This window comes from Pyricularia pennisetigena, chromosome 5 (assembly GCF_004337985.1).
Source record: "Pyricularia pennisetigena strain Br36 chromosome 5, whole genome shotgun sequence".
Taxonomy (NCBI): Eukaryota; Fungi; Ascomycota; class Sordariomycetes; order Magnaporthales; family Pyriculariaceae; genus Pyricularia; species Pyricularia pennisetigena.
The window spans coordinates 916,827-931,503 of NC_043743.1; the positions used below are offsets into that span (position 1 = coordinate 916,827).

Genomic DNA, 14,677 nt, shown 5'->3' on the forward strand with positions numbered 1-14,677 from the left:
TAACTCCTTGGACTCGCGGTAGTCGCGACGTGACTGGCAGCATCGCCTGATAGTACCCATAACAAGGGCCCATTCTGAATGAAGCCTCGGAACCAAAACAGTTCGGTATAGCAAGCTTGGAACCATGTCAGAAATATTCAAATTTGCTGTATATTCTGGCTAGCTTCATGTCGTAAGCTTTGCTTGCGCTTTAACGGCAAGTGTAAAGAGAAACCGTCAAAAGGTTTAAATTTTGCAGACACCCTTATACTAAGCTTCATACCCGCGTGACCTTGCTCCCCTTCTCCCCCTGCGCCTGCGCATTGATCTGGATGGCCTCCTTGAGCTTCGCTATGACCTCTGGTTGGTTGCTAAACGCCGTCTGCAGAAGCTCCTCCAGCTCCCTCTCGACCTTGGCCGTGTTCTTGCCACCCAGCTTGCTCCGCGACTGCGCCTCGTTGACCAACGCCCCCCACCGCCGCGTGAAGGCGTAGATCGACTGCCGCAGCAGCTCGTCCAGCTGCTCGCCGGCGTCCTGGGTCTGCGCTCCATTGCCGCCGGCCTGCACACCGCCACCTGAGGCCCCGAGCGCAGGTGTGCCCCCGCCGCCTCCCGCCGCCGGCGAGCCGCGCGAGAACAGTGATGCGCCCGGTATGAAACTGCTAAAGTATCCCACCCAGTCCTGCGCGGCCGATAACGTGTTCCATATCTGTCCAAAGTGCTCCATGCCCGCCCCCTGCTCATTCCTCACGTCGCCGATTTCTAGCTTCATCAGTTCGTTCTTGAGGATTAAAAGGTTCTTGATCATGAACAAGTCCGCGTCTGTCCCGTTTTTGATAGACTTGATCCGCGCTTCGGCGCGATGGAGCGCTGCTATCGACTCCTTTATGATCTTGAATACTACCGGACTGCTTCCTTGCTGTTGATATGTAAAATTCGAGTTAGTATCCTGTGCAAAATGTCCGGAATGCGATTTTTTTTTATATTTATTTTCGGTCCAGGCAAAAACTTACGCATCTCTCCTTAGGCATGCACTGATCGAACAAGACAAGCAGTCGCAGCGCCGTCTTGACAGGCGGGTACGCATTTGACGAAGCGCCGCCTCCAGGAAAGGCCGGCTCAATTTTCAGAGACTCGGGCACCACTGGCGCCTTGCTGATGAGCTTGGTCACCTCGGCCTCGAAAACACCGTCGGTGAACTGCCACAAGTGCTCACCCAGCACCCTGGCCGTCACCTCCTGGCGGTGCAACGCAACGGACATGTCGCTCTCGTCGATCTCGTCGTAGTCGATCGTCAGATACTCATCCGTCATCCAGCCAATGACCTCGCATAGTATCTGGAGTTCGACGGGCGCCAGGACTGCCTGTAGGTTCGCGGCTATGGGCGCCACGTTGATGGCAGTGACGGCGTCGCCGCGGTAGGCCTTGATGGTCGCAAACGCCGAAGCCTGGTCGGTGCTGTACTGCGGCTCGAGGCCAAAGACGCGTGCAAACAGGAGGAGCTCGTTGTGCGACCGCTCGAAGCACTGCTTGACGTAGTTGCGCGATGCCGTCTCGACCGACTCCTCCCCGGCCTCCTTCTTTAGCGTCTCGACGTCGGCCTGGCCGAGCGGTTTCAAATCTCGGTCACGCGCGGCAATGTAGGACCGGAACATGTTGTCGGCGGTGTTGGCATATGTGGCGGCGCAGAGGCCGGACTTGGGGTTGCCCAGGCGGTCATAGGCCTCACCCACTACCTTTTGGATGTTGGGAATTAACGAGTAGGAATCCAGCATCATCTCCTCAAAGCGGCCATACGCAAGCGCGTGACGGGCAGACTCGGACTGGGTTGCTGCAATCTGCTTCGATATCTCGCCCGAGACCTTGTCCAGGAGTGCGGTGAAGCCGACTTCAAGTAGATGCAAAGCTTTGGTGAGCAGAGCTTGATAGCGTGCCTCGTATGATTCGGCATCGCGATATGTGGGCTATTCATCAAGCGATTCGTGACAAGTTAGTTTTGTGTCAAGTCAAAGAGTATGCAGCCATATGTGTATCCATAGCTTCTGCATAGCTTCAACATACATGAGATGACATAAAGTCAATGCAGGCCTCCAGGTTGGTCAACATCTCAGCAAACGGGGCACCGTCTGCCAGCCGACTCGCTCCGGGTGCATTCAGCCGCCGGGTGACCTCCTCTAGGTACGCATAATAGTAAAAGTCGGAGCGGACGTCGTCGGCAATCTTCTCCAGCCTCCGTTGCTCGGCGAGCAGGTCGTCACACTGCGCCTTGAAGGACGAGGTCTGCTCCTCGACCGCGCGGAACGACTCGGCCAAGGAAGCCAGGATCTTTAGCGCGCCGTCCGTCTCCTCGATGAGCGTGTCGAGGTGTCTTTCCGTCAGCGCCAGCTTGTCGCGGTACGTTGTATATTCTCTCTGGCTCGCCTGGAGTAGTTCGTCCTCGAGCTCCCGCCACGCATCGGCATCGAACGGGTCGTCCCCTGTTGTGAGGGTGTGGCCCTGGGCCGACTCTGGTACGGCCAGCCCTTCCAGGCTCCTTTCCTTCTTTTGCTTTCTCTTCTTGCGCTTCTTGGGTGTGCCATCGGCGAGGTGCTTCCGCACAATATCGTAAAAGTCGGAGTAGGACTTTGCGCGCCGGCTCAGTACCGGCTCGGGCGGGCCGTCATCTTCACTCCCTTCATCGACGCTTGCAAGGGGGTTGGCCACGTCGGAGGATTGATTGAGGCCCTGAATTCGACAAGGTCAGCAACACAGGCATTAAATACGGCTTCGAGCGTGGTCTTGGGGCGGTTTAGTGCGAAACAACTGACATTTGGCTGCAGCAGCAAAGATTCTTTCCTACGATGTGTTCCTTGGCCTTGCGAAGAGCTTGTCTTTTTGTTCTGAATTTCCGGTACAAAGTTGTACCAGGAGTCTTCGTACATTTTCTTTCTCTCCTCCTTCCATCAAGGAGGTGAGGTTGAGGATCACTATGTTGGCGGTCTTGTCGCTAATAATTGAGTGCGTCTATTGGGCGTCGGCGATTGAGCTATGTGGCGGGGACTTGGCATTTGGCTCTCGCCTGCAAACAGGCAGGGTGGGTTGGGGTTGTGCTGGAATAAGAAGCTTGACCCTTGTAAAAACGGCTGGGGACTTCAGGTCCCCCACCATTAACAACAATGACGACCAGACGAGGACAGTGGACAGACTGCTCAACTTTCTGTATGTAAGTAATACATTGATTGTTGGTGCAGTAATTCTGCAAGCATATTGACAAGCTTTTCGACTAGATCCAAGCCCCGTGTTTCCAAAGTCACCAATGATGTTATAACAATTGGTATAACAACACAAGTTCTTGCACGAAATGGCGCACAATGCCCAGGATCTTGGTTGCGTAAGCTAACCGCCAACGCCAAACAATCGAGGCACTCCAGAGCTGGCCTGTCCTGATAAGCTGGAGACAGGATAAATACGATGATTACGATGCGCTTCCTGCGTCCATCCAACTCACATCCATATTTGCAAGGTTTTGTATGAAAAAAAAAAAAAAAAAAAAAAAAAAAAACCGGCATTCTGCCCAACTTCACTCCCGCAATCGAAACCATGGCTCGCCCCATTTCGCTCCTCAAACATATCGCCGCATGGTTTTTGTTCGCAACTGTGGTCTGGTCTTTTAGTATTTCTCAGGGCGACATCCTACCCAATAGTTCGACGTGCAGCCGCTATGGGCTGAACGGCTGGCAACTCTTGGCCTGCCGCTCGTTGCCCAGCGTCATGTTCGTCCGCTGCGTCTCCAGCGCCGTGTTCGTCTGCTTCCTGCCCAGGTGGTTCAGCCAATGGCTTGACAGGTGGGCTGGAGTTTTCGTGAGCGCACGCATCCTCCGCGCTGCCTGGCGAGGCGCAAGGGACCCAAGGTTGGACCGCCTGATAGGGCACTGTCGTGAGCCGTGTGACGGGTGCCCAGAGTCACAATGCGCCATCTGGTCGGATCATAATACGGTGCTAGGAGTCCTGGAGACCACTGCTTCTGCCTCGGGGGTTCCCAAACTCAATTATAACGCAAAGCAGAAGCAGGGAGGCTAGAAGGCTTCCGTCGAATCGGCTGTGTGAACACAACTCCGGGTTTTTGGAGCTGTTAACGACACCAAGCAGTCTAAAGAAAGTTGTGATATTGTATAGAAAGGCGACTCGATGGGAGGGTGGAAACAAATAGGACCCCGTCCTGAGATAGCCTCCTGGCCAGGATTGGCTTGTTATCTGGATCAAAGCTCTTTGATCTCCTGGGTCGCGCGTACATGGCCAGGGATGGCATGAGCGGCTTTCCCCCAAATCCAAATAGGAATTTCTTACAGTTTATCCCTGTAATGAAGCCATCGAGCTCAGTGAGTTCGAGTCACTTTATATAAACAAATAGGATGCGATTTTTGAAAGTATAATGTTCTCATTACGAAGCATCAAAGCAGAAGAAGAACATGGGCAAGTTTTGATGGTTCTGATATCACGTGATGGCGGCATGGATCAGCCACTCAGGGATGAGCTTTTGGAAATCTTCGAGGGTGGAATGGAGTGGACCTGCTATAAAACGTCACTCTAAAACACCGTAAACGGCATGATCCGATGAGATGGTAGCTCAACCCCAAGCACATTAATGCTGCACTAAACTCAAACTCGCCTGTATGACGGCATCAGTTTGCTTGGAGATCACAAACTCTTTTACAACGACGGCCTTGTCCCGCCGCACAGCACAACAACTGGTCTGGCCCAAGGTCAGGTAGGTAATCACGGTACCTTGCCCATCTTTCAAAGTACCTACCTTAGGCATTTACGTGCACGCCGTTTGGTGACATCCCCAACCATGTATCGAAGTGCACTTCGCCACTCCGGCTTGCGGGCGGCAGCTCGGACTCCATCGCGTACAAATGGAGCATCTCAATGGGTCCGCCACGCCAGCAGCTCACCAGCCACAGGCAGCAGCGGCGGTTATGGCAAGATGATAGGGCTGACGTCGGCCTTTGTGGCATCGGCCGGTGCTGCGTGGTACTTTTACGGAAGCAACAATCAAGAAGAATTGTCAGAAAAGAAGAAGAAAGCAGCCGCCGAGAAACCTGCACCCGTTCCCAAGGGGCCGGTGCCGGCTGAGCTGATGGATGGGCCTGCCGCAAACTTGCAGGTCGACCGGAGCTGGGAGAACCCTGGGGTCTACGCTTGGGGTTCTAACTCTGGCAAGGTGGCGGCGCCGGATTCAGATGAGCAGATCATCAAGACTCCCACTAGGATCCCTTACTTTGACGGCAAGATCCTGCGAGATCTGAAGTTGGACAAGAACTTTGGCGTGGCCGTGACTGAGGATGGTGATATCGTCCAGTGGGGTACAGCCTACTCGCCGACGACGACAAAACCTACCCCGACTTTGAGGGGCAAAGATGTTGCAAAGGTTGCTCTGTCGAGCGACCGAATTATTGCATTGTCTAGAAACGGTACCGTCTACTCATTACCCGTTGCTCAGGCGGACCAGCTCGCCGGGGCCAAGCCCAACGCGAAGTCGGGAATTTCCTTATGGACCGCCTCATCCGACTCGATCAACTACAGGGAACTGACTCCCCCAAAGCTGGGCTGGGGTGAGAAGGTAGTGGACATCAAGAGCGGTCTGGATCATTGCCTGATGTTGACCTCACATGGTCGTGTCTTCTCTGCCGCCTCCAGCACTGCAAACTACCCATCCAAGGGCCAACTCGGAATCCCTGGCCTCACTTGGCTCACTAGGCCAAAGGGTCCCTTCGACCAGCCACATGAAGTCAAGGGACTGCCTCCCGTGGGTGTTGCCCAGATCGCTGCGGGCAATTATCACTCTTTAGCTCTCGACAAGGACTCCAAGCTCCATGCCTGGGGTGACAACTCTTCTGGCCAGCTTGGGTTTGAGGTCAACCCACAAAGCCCGACTATTGACGCTCCCATGGCTGTACCTCTCACTCGGCTTCTGACGAGCGGTGGAGTCCGGCGGTCCGAGATCACCTCGATTGCAGCTGGTGGCTCGAATTCATTCTTTACCACGTCCAGCATACCAGCTAACGGCCGCCCAACGGCAGAAGCCTGGTCCTGTGGCGCCGGGCTCCAGGGAGAATTGGGCAACGGCAAGTGGGTACACATGTCGACTGCGCCGGCCAAGATGAAGGCCTTGTCGGGCATGGCCGAGTACGACGACAGGACGCAGCAGATGGTGCCAATAGGGATCAGGGCGCTGTCAGTCGGAACTTCGCACGCCGCCGCGGTCTTGGACAACCTTACATCGGTCTCTGCGGCGCCTGGCAGCGGACGCAACTGGGGATCCGACGTCATGTGGTGGGGTGGCAACGAGTTCTACCAGCTCGGGACAGGCAAGCGCCGCAACGTGAGCGAGCCGGTGCGCATTGCGCCTCTCGACAACGCGAGGACCGGAAGCCCCGCCGCCGCCGACGGACAGCGGTTCCAGCTGGCACCGCCCAAAACGACGCGCATTGGCGAGGGTGGCCGGGGGCGCAAGGTTGGGCTGGAGCAGAGGATCGAGTGCGGGAGGAACGTGACGGCGGTTTATTCGGCGACTGTTGGGTAGTCGTAAAGTGTTCCCCTCTTTCTTGGCAATGTAAGATTTTGTGTTTTGACGATGTTTCTGTTGTCGTGTAGTGTACAAAAAAGGTTAGGGGGATGGTGTAGTTCAAGGTTGATACCTGCTTGAATCTAATTTCAACGGCTGTAAATTATGTACAAGAATATTACTGAATAGTATCCGTGTTTAATGGCAATCACGCGTCTCGCGGGGTCTACTATCGTAATATAGTCGTCCAAACTAAAAACTGGGCTAAGCTATAGAATAGTATGTATGGTGATTGCTTCATTCAGGCACGCGGCTTAATTGAGAGCTTGGTCGGCTGAAGCATGGCTTTTTTTTTTTTTTTTTTTTTTTTTCATGACGTTAATTGCAAGACAGAGGCGGCAATCTTGGCCGATACCAAGGGAACGGAAAGTACTTCGCCGGATTTTTCTAGAAAGAAAACAAGAAGTACAAAAAGTTCCTTATCCCTGCCCGTTACACAGTGTTCATATCCTGGCTCAGTGGCTTGTGTCTTGACAAACCCAGCTCGTCCAGTGAAATGCTACCCCGACATTGGACCTCGAGAGGGTTTTTGTGGATGATGCCAAAGTCCCGAGATCGGGGAAACCAGACGCCAATCGATCCAGGCTGGACGAACAGCCGGACATGAACGATATTCTCCGATTGTGGTGGGCTACTGTTTTGTACACGTACTACGATTGACCGGCTTTCTTTCTGGAAACCACAGGGCGGGCCAAGCAATGACCAATTTCACCCATCATCTCGAGCTAAGTCTGGCCCTATGACGATATTGGCATGGCTAGCTTCAGTAGCTGAAGATCCCCATGACCAAAGAAAGAAACGGCAATTAACTGAATCCCCATGTCAAATCCCAATGTCAAGCTGCACTGCGCCCCAAGTGGATCGCCAGGCACGGTAACAGTTCCTCCCCGCCTGCCCCTCATCCATCGCCCCTTTTAACGATGCTACATTACGACGAACTGAGTGGCAGGCGATTCTCTAACAGTGCGACTCACTCTACCCTGTACTAAGGAACGGATGACGACTTGCGCTGATGCCCCACTGACGGTAGTTGCTCCTTCCTAGAACTCCATCAGAGATCTGGGAACGGTGAAATCCTTTCTACTGCTAATTCCAAATACCTCAGAAGAGGCTGGTTGGTCCTCCAAAGTTCCAAGTCATCTCCAGTCCAGGATCTGTGTGGTAGGGCGATACTTTCTTTTTCGCCGATGCCCTTATTTTTAGTCTAGTCTAGACTTTGTACGACGACAATCCCAACCCTCGTCCGAGCAATAACGACGTAAGGCGCGACGCTAGTACTCGTTCGATCCATTTTCGACTCAAGCTGAATCCGACTAGAGTTCGGGGTTTCCGCCCACCAGTTGGGTTCAGCAATTCTCTTGCAAAACAATATTCTCCGTCGGGCGCCTAGAGGCCGCCTGCGCCTCGGCAGCGCGCTTTCGCTGACGCGCTCCTTAAACAGAGGTGCTGTGCGGTTTCTCTGTCCAAAACCTCTCCAGATCCTACAAGCACTGCCCCTCACCGCTGTCACGAAAGCTATCCCAACAGCAACACCGAAATCCCCCACCGCGGCTTTCCCAGCCAGTACCTCGATTGTTCGTCTGTGCATCAACGTCGGTGCGTCGACGGGCGCCCATTTCGACATGGAGCGCTTTTCCAAATTCCGCCGGAGCAAAAAGGATGCCTCCGGACCAACCCCGACGGCAGCATCCACGGGAGACGACAGGAGCACCGGCAGCGTCTCGCGCACACCATCCCCTCACTCCCAGAACCAGTCCCTTGCGCCGCAGCAGCCTGCTCCGGAGCAGCGCAGGAAACCTTCGCCCTTTCGCGGCCTCGCGAACCTGCGCACCTCAGCCAAGCGCGCCCGCTCCTCGCCTCCCGCCTCACTGCCGCAGTCGCCATCGGCAGCCTCGGTGCAACACCAGAACTTTCACCTCAGCTCCCACACGGCGCCCCGGTCGCCTCTCTCAGCAATGTATCCCGCATCAGAATCGTCAGCAAACCGCTCGTTATCGCAATCGCGCCCTTCGATTGGGACGGATGACGGCTGCAGACAGCGCCGGTCCGGCTACTTCGACAGTACTACGGTTGCCGAGACTTCAAGACCCAGGATTCCCTTCTTCTTGACCCTTTCGCAGCAAGAGATTGAGCAAAGGTTCCAAGACCTGACTTGGCTCGAGCGCAACCGCCTCCAGCTGTCGATGCAGAACCCGGCGCCTTCGTACCAGTGGGCGCGCGTGCCAGCTAGCACGACAGTTAAGAAGCTTGATCGTTACGTCAACGTGCAGCCATGGCACAACAATCGAGTCAGACTACAGGTGCCGCCGGGGAAGGTTGACTACATTAACGCGTCGCCCATTGTGCTGTCGACGCGGGCGGGAGATGAGCACCCAAGTCGGTACATAGCTATGCAGGGGCCCAAGAAGAACTCGGCCGAGCACGTCTGGCGCATGGTGGTCGAGCAGCTGCGGAGTCCCGCCGTCATTGTCATGCTGACAGAGACTCACGAGGGTCCGGCCGAGAAGTGTTACCCCTACTTCCCGCGGTCGCCCGAGGACCCGCCCCTCGAAATAGGCTTATTCGATGAGTTCGCCGACGGGTTTCGCGCGACGGTGCGTTGTGAGGCAATTGAGCCCACCAGCGCGGGAGACGCCATAGAGCTGCGCAAGTTGGTCATCCGCGTTCACCGCCGTACTCCGCGTCCTACCACACCCCAACCACAGGGGAACAGCAAGAGCTCCGAAGGTAGTCCCTTGGGGACATCGGCAGAGGACGAAGACGTGATCATGATGTCGCCAACTAAAGCAGCACCAGCAACAGGGCTCACGATGCAAAGCATGTCCCCCGGCACAAATCACGAGAGGGATATGACAGTGACACCTGAAGGGCATTCGAACGGTGGAAGCACAAACGGGACAGATGCGTCCGAAGACGATGTGGATGAGCGTGTTGTGTATCACTTCCTGTATACCAAGTGGCCCGACTTTGGCGTGCCAGCCCTGGAGGACCTTGACTCGTTCTTTGAGCTGATGCGACTGTCGCGCGAGAAGAACGCGGACGTCGACAACCCCCGCATCGTACACTGCAGCGCTGGCGTCGGCAGATCGGGCACCTTTATCGCGCTCGAGCATCTGATGCGTGAGCTGGACTCGGGCCTGCTGGAGAACTACGACGACAGGCGGAGGAGCAGGCGGAACGGCGGGTCTCCCGCGACCACAATGGCCACGGCAACCCCGAACAATAGAAACAACGGCCACCTCGACTTGAGCTACGACGATGACGATGACCTCATCTTCAGCGTCGTCAACCAGCTGCGCGAGCAGCGGAGGACCATGGTGCAGGCCGAGTCGCAGTATATCTTCATCTACCAAGTCATGCGCAAGCTGTGGCACGACAAGTACGGGATCGAGGAGGACCGGGAGCCGGCGGCGAAGAGGCATGAGGGCGATCCCTTCGTCGGGCAATAGAGCAGAACCAGATCGGTTGGGAGTCTCTAGGCCAGGCTAATGGCTGCCAGGAGTCGTTGATGATGGGGGGTTTAATATGCGTCTGTCTTTTTTTTTTCTCATTCCCTTTCGATATCCCCTCGGTCTATCACCGAAACTGCTGCTTCCTTTTTCATTCTTGTTCTAGAGGGGTCTTGTGACAATGGTGGCATTATAGAACATTTCTTGGAGCGTTGTCTGTTTCGCATACCTTAGCCCATGCTTCCTCTTGTTTTTTTTTTTTTTTTTTTTTTTTTTTTTTATCATATCATGCATACCGGATATACCTTGCATTAAATCAGCGGGTTTGTTATACTAGTACTGCTTTCACTTGTTTCATTGGTCTTAACAAACTTATGTTCCTGATGCGTGAAGCTTGATACAGATGTGGCTTTTTCCGTATACTATCGGACTTGGAGGCGTTGCTCTCATAATTCGTTCTTCACGACAATGAGCACATCATCGTTCAAGTATAATCAGTAAGTTTTAAATCTTTACCAAAATATATTCTTCAGACGTGGTCTGCCTTAATAGCTCGGGGAGCCGCTTAGGGAATCCGGTTTGCTATCCCTCAGAAGATAGTACTATATAACATATCCAATGACCACTGTCTTTTCTCATCATGCAGGATACGTTGCTCTGCAAAGCTCTGGAAGTAGCCAGAGAGAGAGAACGTCAGCGCCAAAAAAGGTCTTCAATCGTCAAAATATCCGGCAGCGTCGGCAGCGTATCACCTCAAACCTTGCTTGACGTATTTCTCAAAAGCCTTTGTGGAGGGTTACATCCAAGAGTGGTGTGTGTATGTGTGCTTAAGGGCAATGCATGGTAAGCGAGCGACATCCAGATGCTGCAGCCCTGTGGTTTTAACGAGACTCGAGGAGGGAGCTCCAGCTTGGGCCATGCACGTATTCATGAACCCTCATGGGGTAGGAAAACCCGTCTCCCTCCTCCCCTAGAAACAAGTCATGAAATCAAGCGACCATCCCTTACTTCCTCGTGACGAAAAGTAAAGGGCAAGAAGACAAAAAAGAAAAAACTGCCGATAAAGGAACGCTCATCGTCCCATTTCTGTCCCGCTTCCGGCAGGTCGCGTATACCCGAAAGGGGACATGTAGTAGCTGCACCCATGCGCCAAGAAGTGTGTAGGATCAACGGTTGATAGAGGAATCGGGGAGGGTAGGAGGGAAGAGAGTTGTGTCGTGCATGCGGAGAAAGGGGCTAGCGGGAATGGGAATGGGTGTAATCATTGTATAATCATTGTATAATCATTTGATTTTGGGTCATATGTTTTTACTTCTCTGTTTATCTTTGATTCTGTATTCTACTTTGTAACTTTTCCCCCGTCTCATATCACTGCGCATGACTATTCTGCTGCGCTTAGGTGCGAAGTAGAAGGTTCTGCATCTGAAAATCGGGGGTTCCCCGCGAAATCGGAAAAATCTGACGTCGCTGACCGTCTAAGCGAAAAAGAAAAAAAAAGTGAGGGCAAATGCGGGTGACGGTGGCGGCAGTCATAACCCAACCTGACATCTGGGCACATGCACCCTATGAAGCTACTATCCCGAACTCGTATGAATGCAAGAGGACCGAGCAGGGGGAAAAAAAAGCCAGAAGGGGCAGGGCGGGAAGACGCATGCCATTTGCTGCAAGTCTTGTCGATCAGGATCCCCTCGAATTTCCCATGTGGTCAAACGACGTCGCACTGATGACGGAGGATGATGCGCATTGTGCCAAATGGCAAATGGGAGAGGAGGAAAAATGAGAAGAAGAAAAAAAACACAAATGGGAAAGGGGAAAAGGAGGCCGATGCGGGGAGACATGCACCGAGCACACAGACATTTTGACTGCATGCATTTCCTATTTTGCAGGCCCAAGATCTTGGTTTTTCAGAATAACAAAAAAAAAAAAAAGTCCATCCCTGGACCATCCATGTCTTTCAGCCGTTAGTTGTCGTGGGTTATTACGCTTAAGACAATTGACTATTTAATTCATACTTTGTTTCCCCATTCGATTTCCATCAGTTAAAGTTTAGCCGTTGGCTTTGGAGGTCCGACTTCCTGATCGAGCACCTACCTGAGACCCTCGGGTCTTTGGTGTGCAGGGTAGACAGGAAGGTTTGAAAACCCGGTACCGTATTCACCCAAACCAGGTGGCCTCACCGCACGTCCACCGAAAGAAAGAAGCCCCCACCCCCCTGTGCGACCATGCGCACGTACGTAGGGCTCACAACGGTACGCCAGTAGCGACGCTCCCGCACTTCAGGGTATTTGGACAGTGACACAACCTCGACCAGTTCTTCCGGTCTTTCGCTGATTGTAATTAAACACCTGGATTGTGTGACATGCAAAGACTTTTTATTGAGGGGGATGGTTGAAGAAAAAGAAAAAAAAGAGTGCATCACATGCTTCGACTGCCACGTAATACCTGGGGCTATACTATACTGATTCCAGTCCAGACAACCCGACGATTCCTCGGCTCGTCCGCACCAAACCCAGGTGGACCCGGAGAGATTTCTCCAAGCAATATCGTTCGAGATTCGCAATTGAGACAAGCGAACCGCTTAAACCGACATGCTGGGTAAACACGGATTCCAAGGGCCTGTTCGCTTGTTCGGGCATTTCCGTCTGCGACATTTTTTTCAACAGACGTACTAGGCCTTTGTGGACTAGATGGACTAGCCCTGGTTTCCAGTTTACCTAATGGGGTGGAGCTTTTCTCTTATATGTTCAGCGGGAGATGAGACTGTGACTCAAGGCTCCAGCTCTTGGCTCGACACCTGCCGAAGTAATCCCTTTGGCCCTTTGACTTGTTTCTTTTTGGTGCCCAACCCGGGACTGGGCGGCGCGCGGTAACGTTGGCACATGGCAGAACAGGCATTTCTCCACTCCACCACCCTCCGGGCTGGACAAAGCTGGCGCGGCTAATGTGGGGGGAACGCGGGCTTTTTTGTCTAAAGGGTAAAAAGGGCAAAAGAGCGCTAAACTTGGCCTGGAAACAAACCAGGCACTGAACCGGTCGGTACCGTACCTGAACTCTGGGCGGGTTTGGGTGGTTACGGGTTTACGTTGACTTGTACGATCCCATCCCTCGGCAACCAAAATAATTGCGGATGGCCCCGCACATTATTTGGGTTGGTGGATAGCATGTTCTTTTCTTGGACGAAAATCAGACTGCCGACAGACTATTGTCACAAATAAAAAGGGGGGAGCTCAAATGGACGGCATGATGTGATGGAAACAAAATGAGATGAGCAAGTAGTATGTAGCATGTGGCATTTCCGACAGACAGGTGCCATTCTTAGGCAGGTTGCACGAGGGGTCTCATCGCTACCGAAGGCCAGGAACAGACATGAGGGTCTGGACGGAAGATTGCGATTTCTGGACCATCACATGGTCTATAACCACAGTCCGGGGCAACGGGGGATTCAACCGGGGTACCTGCCGCGACAGATGCCGTCCCGGGGTTCGATTATTTATACGGGGACAACGAAGTATTGAATCTTCTGACCCTTGCGACAGCTGATACAAATACTAGCAAGATTGGGCAGCACTCTCAGTCAGGCAGCAGACAGGTGCACGGATGGCTCAATCCCGAATAGCAAGCCCTTGGTTAATAGAGGACCATGTGTCGGTGGCGATGGTAAATGGCGATAGCGAGGCACACGAACGAGAAGAAATGATGTTGATTAATATGGAGCGACATAAACAATTAGTTTGCGCGTATTATTGTTCCGTTATAATGAACCTTCCTCCGCAACTCCGATCGCTGCTAATTGTCTGCACGTGCCCGCACGGGAGCGCTGCGAGCATGCAAGTTGAAACAAGTTTCTTTGCCCAAAAAGGCTTGGAATGTGACACCGCGAATTAAAAAGAAAAGAAGGAAGAAAACAAAAGATATGTAGATGATGAAAAATATCAACACTGGAAGCGCAAGTGGAAATCTGTCGCAAAGATTACTGGTGACTACATGTATCTATCACAAGGACCGACTGTGAGACTCGATACTATTGAAATGGCCGAATCGTCGAAGCCATAGCATTTTTTTTTTAAAGACACGGCTGACATTGAATGTCATACCACGCCAAGAGCCTCACCTAGCATAATTGCAACCTCGATGTGCCTTTAGCAGTATGCAACTTCCATCTGGCCAATCCCATCCATCCCAGGTGCATCCTGACCAGAAGTGTCGAAAACCTGGGTCAGCCAGCTCTTACCAGCCCGTCAGTCGGTCCTTTGCTTTTTTTTTTTCTTTTTTTTTTTCGACTGGGAGCATTAAGGCGGCTGACTGCACTTCGTTCGTCTCATGTTTGTTTTCTTTTTCTTTTTTGCCTTTCTCTTAACCCCCCGCTGCGCAACCGATCTGCAATCTCGCCCGTGATTATGCGTGCAGGGCCAGGCCAATTGATCCCCCTTGCTTACCATGCTGTAGGTGCCCGGGTAGGAAATGCTAGATAAGGCAAATAATATATTAGTTTACTTACATACCTAACCTAGCTCTACTGTAGTCTAAACTAGACTAGACTAGACGTAGTAGAGCAGCCAAGCATGTCGCCTATGCTGTAGGTAATGTTGCTGCAACTGCGCGACATGACTACCATTTCGAGAAATCTAGACTAGCCCCAACC

At 53.0% G+C, this 14,677-nt stretch overlaps 4 protein-coding genes across 4 annotated transcripts; 3 read left to right on the forward strand and 1 right to left on the reverse strand.

Annotated features, from left to right (window-relative positions):
- Positions 1-256: 256 nt before the first annotated feature.
- On the reverse strand, positions 257-2,900 carry PpBr36_08225 (uncharacterized protein; the record flags this gene model as incomplete). The annotated part of the gene is made up of 4 exons (XM_029895356.1): positions 257-898; positions 993-1,943; positions 2,041-2,703; positions 2,787-2,900. The coding sequence occupies 4 exons, from the start codon at positions 2,898-2,900 to the stop codon at positions 257-259; spliced, it is 2,370 nt and encodes a 789-aa protein (XP_029746739.1).
- Positions 2,901-3,558: 658 nt separating this feature from the next.
- PpBr36_08226 (uncharacterized protein) lies at positions 3,559-4,038 on the forward strand (the record flags this gene model as incomplete). The annotated part of the gene is made up of 1 exon (XM_029895357.1): positions 3,559-4,038. The coding sequence occupies one exon, from the start codon at positions 3,559-3,561 to the stop codon at positions 4,036-4,038; it is 480 nt and encodes a 159-aa protein (XP_029746736.1).
- A 772-nt stretch (positions 4,039-4,810) lies between these two features.
- Positions 4,811-6,544, forward strand: PpBr36_08227 (uncharacterized protein; the record flags this gene model as incomplete). Its single annotated transcript, XM_029895358.1, has 1 exon — positions 4,811-6,544. One exon carries the CDS (start codon positions 4,811-4,813, stop codon positions 6,542-6,544), a length of 1,734 nt encoding a protein of 577 aa, XP_029746737.1.
- Positions 6,545-7,405: 861 nt separating this feature from the next.
- Positions 7,406-10,035, forward strand: PpBr36_08228 (uncharacterized protein; the record flags this gene model as incomplete). Its single annotated transcript, XM_029895359.1, has 2 exons — positions 7,406-7,459; positions 7,927-10,035. The coding sequence occupies 2 exons, from the start codon at positions 7,406-7,408 to the stop codon at positions 10,033-10,035; spliced, it is 2,163 nt and encodes a 720-aa protein (XP_029746730.1).
- Positions 10,036-14,677: the final 4,642 nt, after the last annotated feature.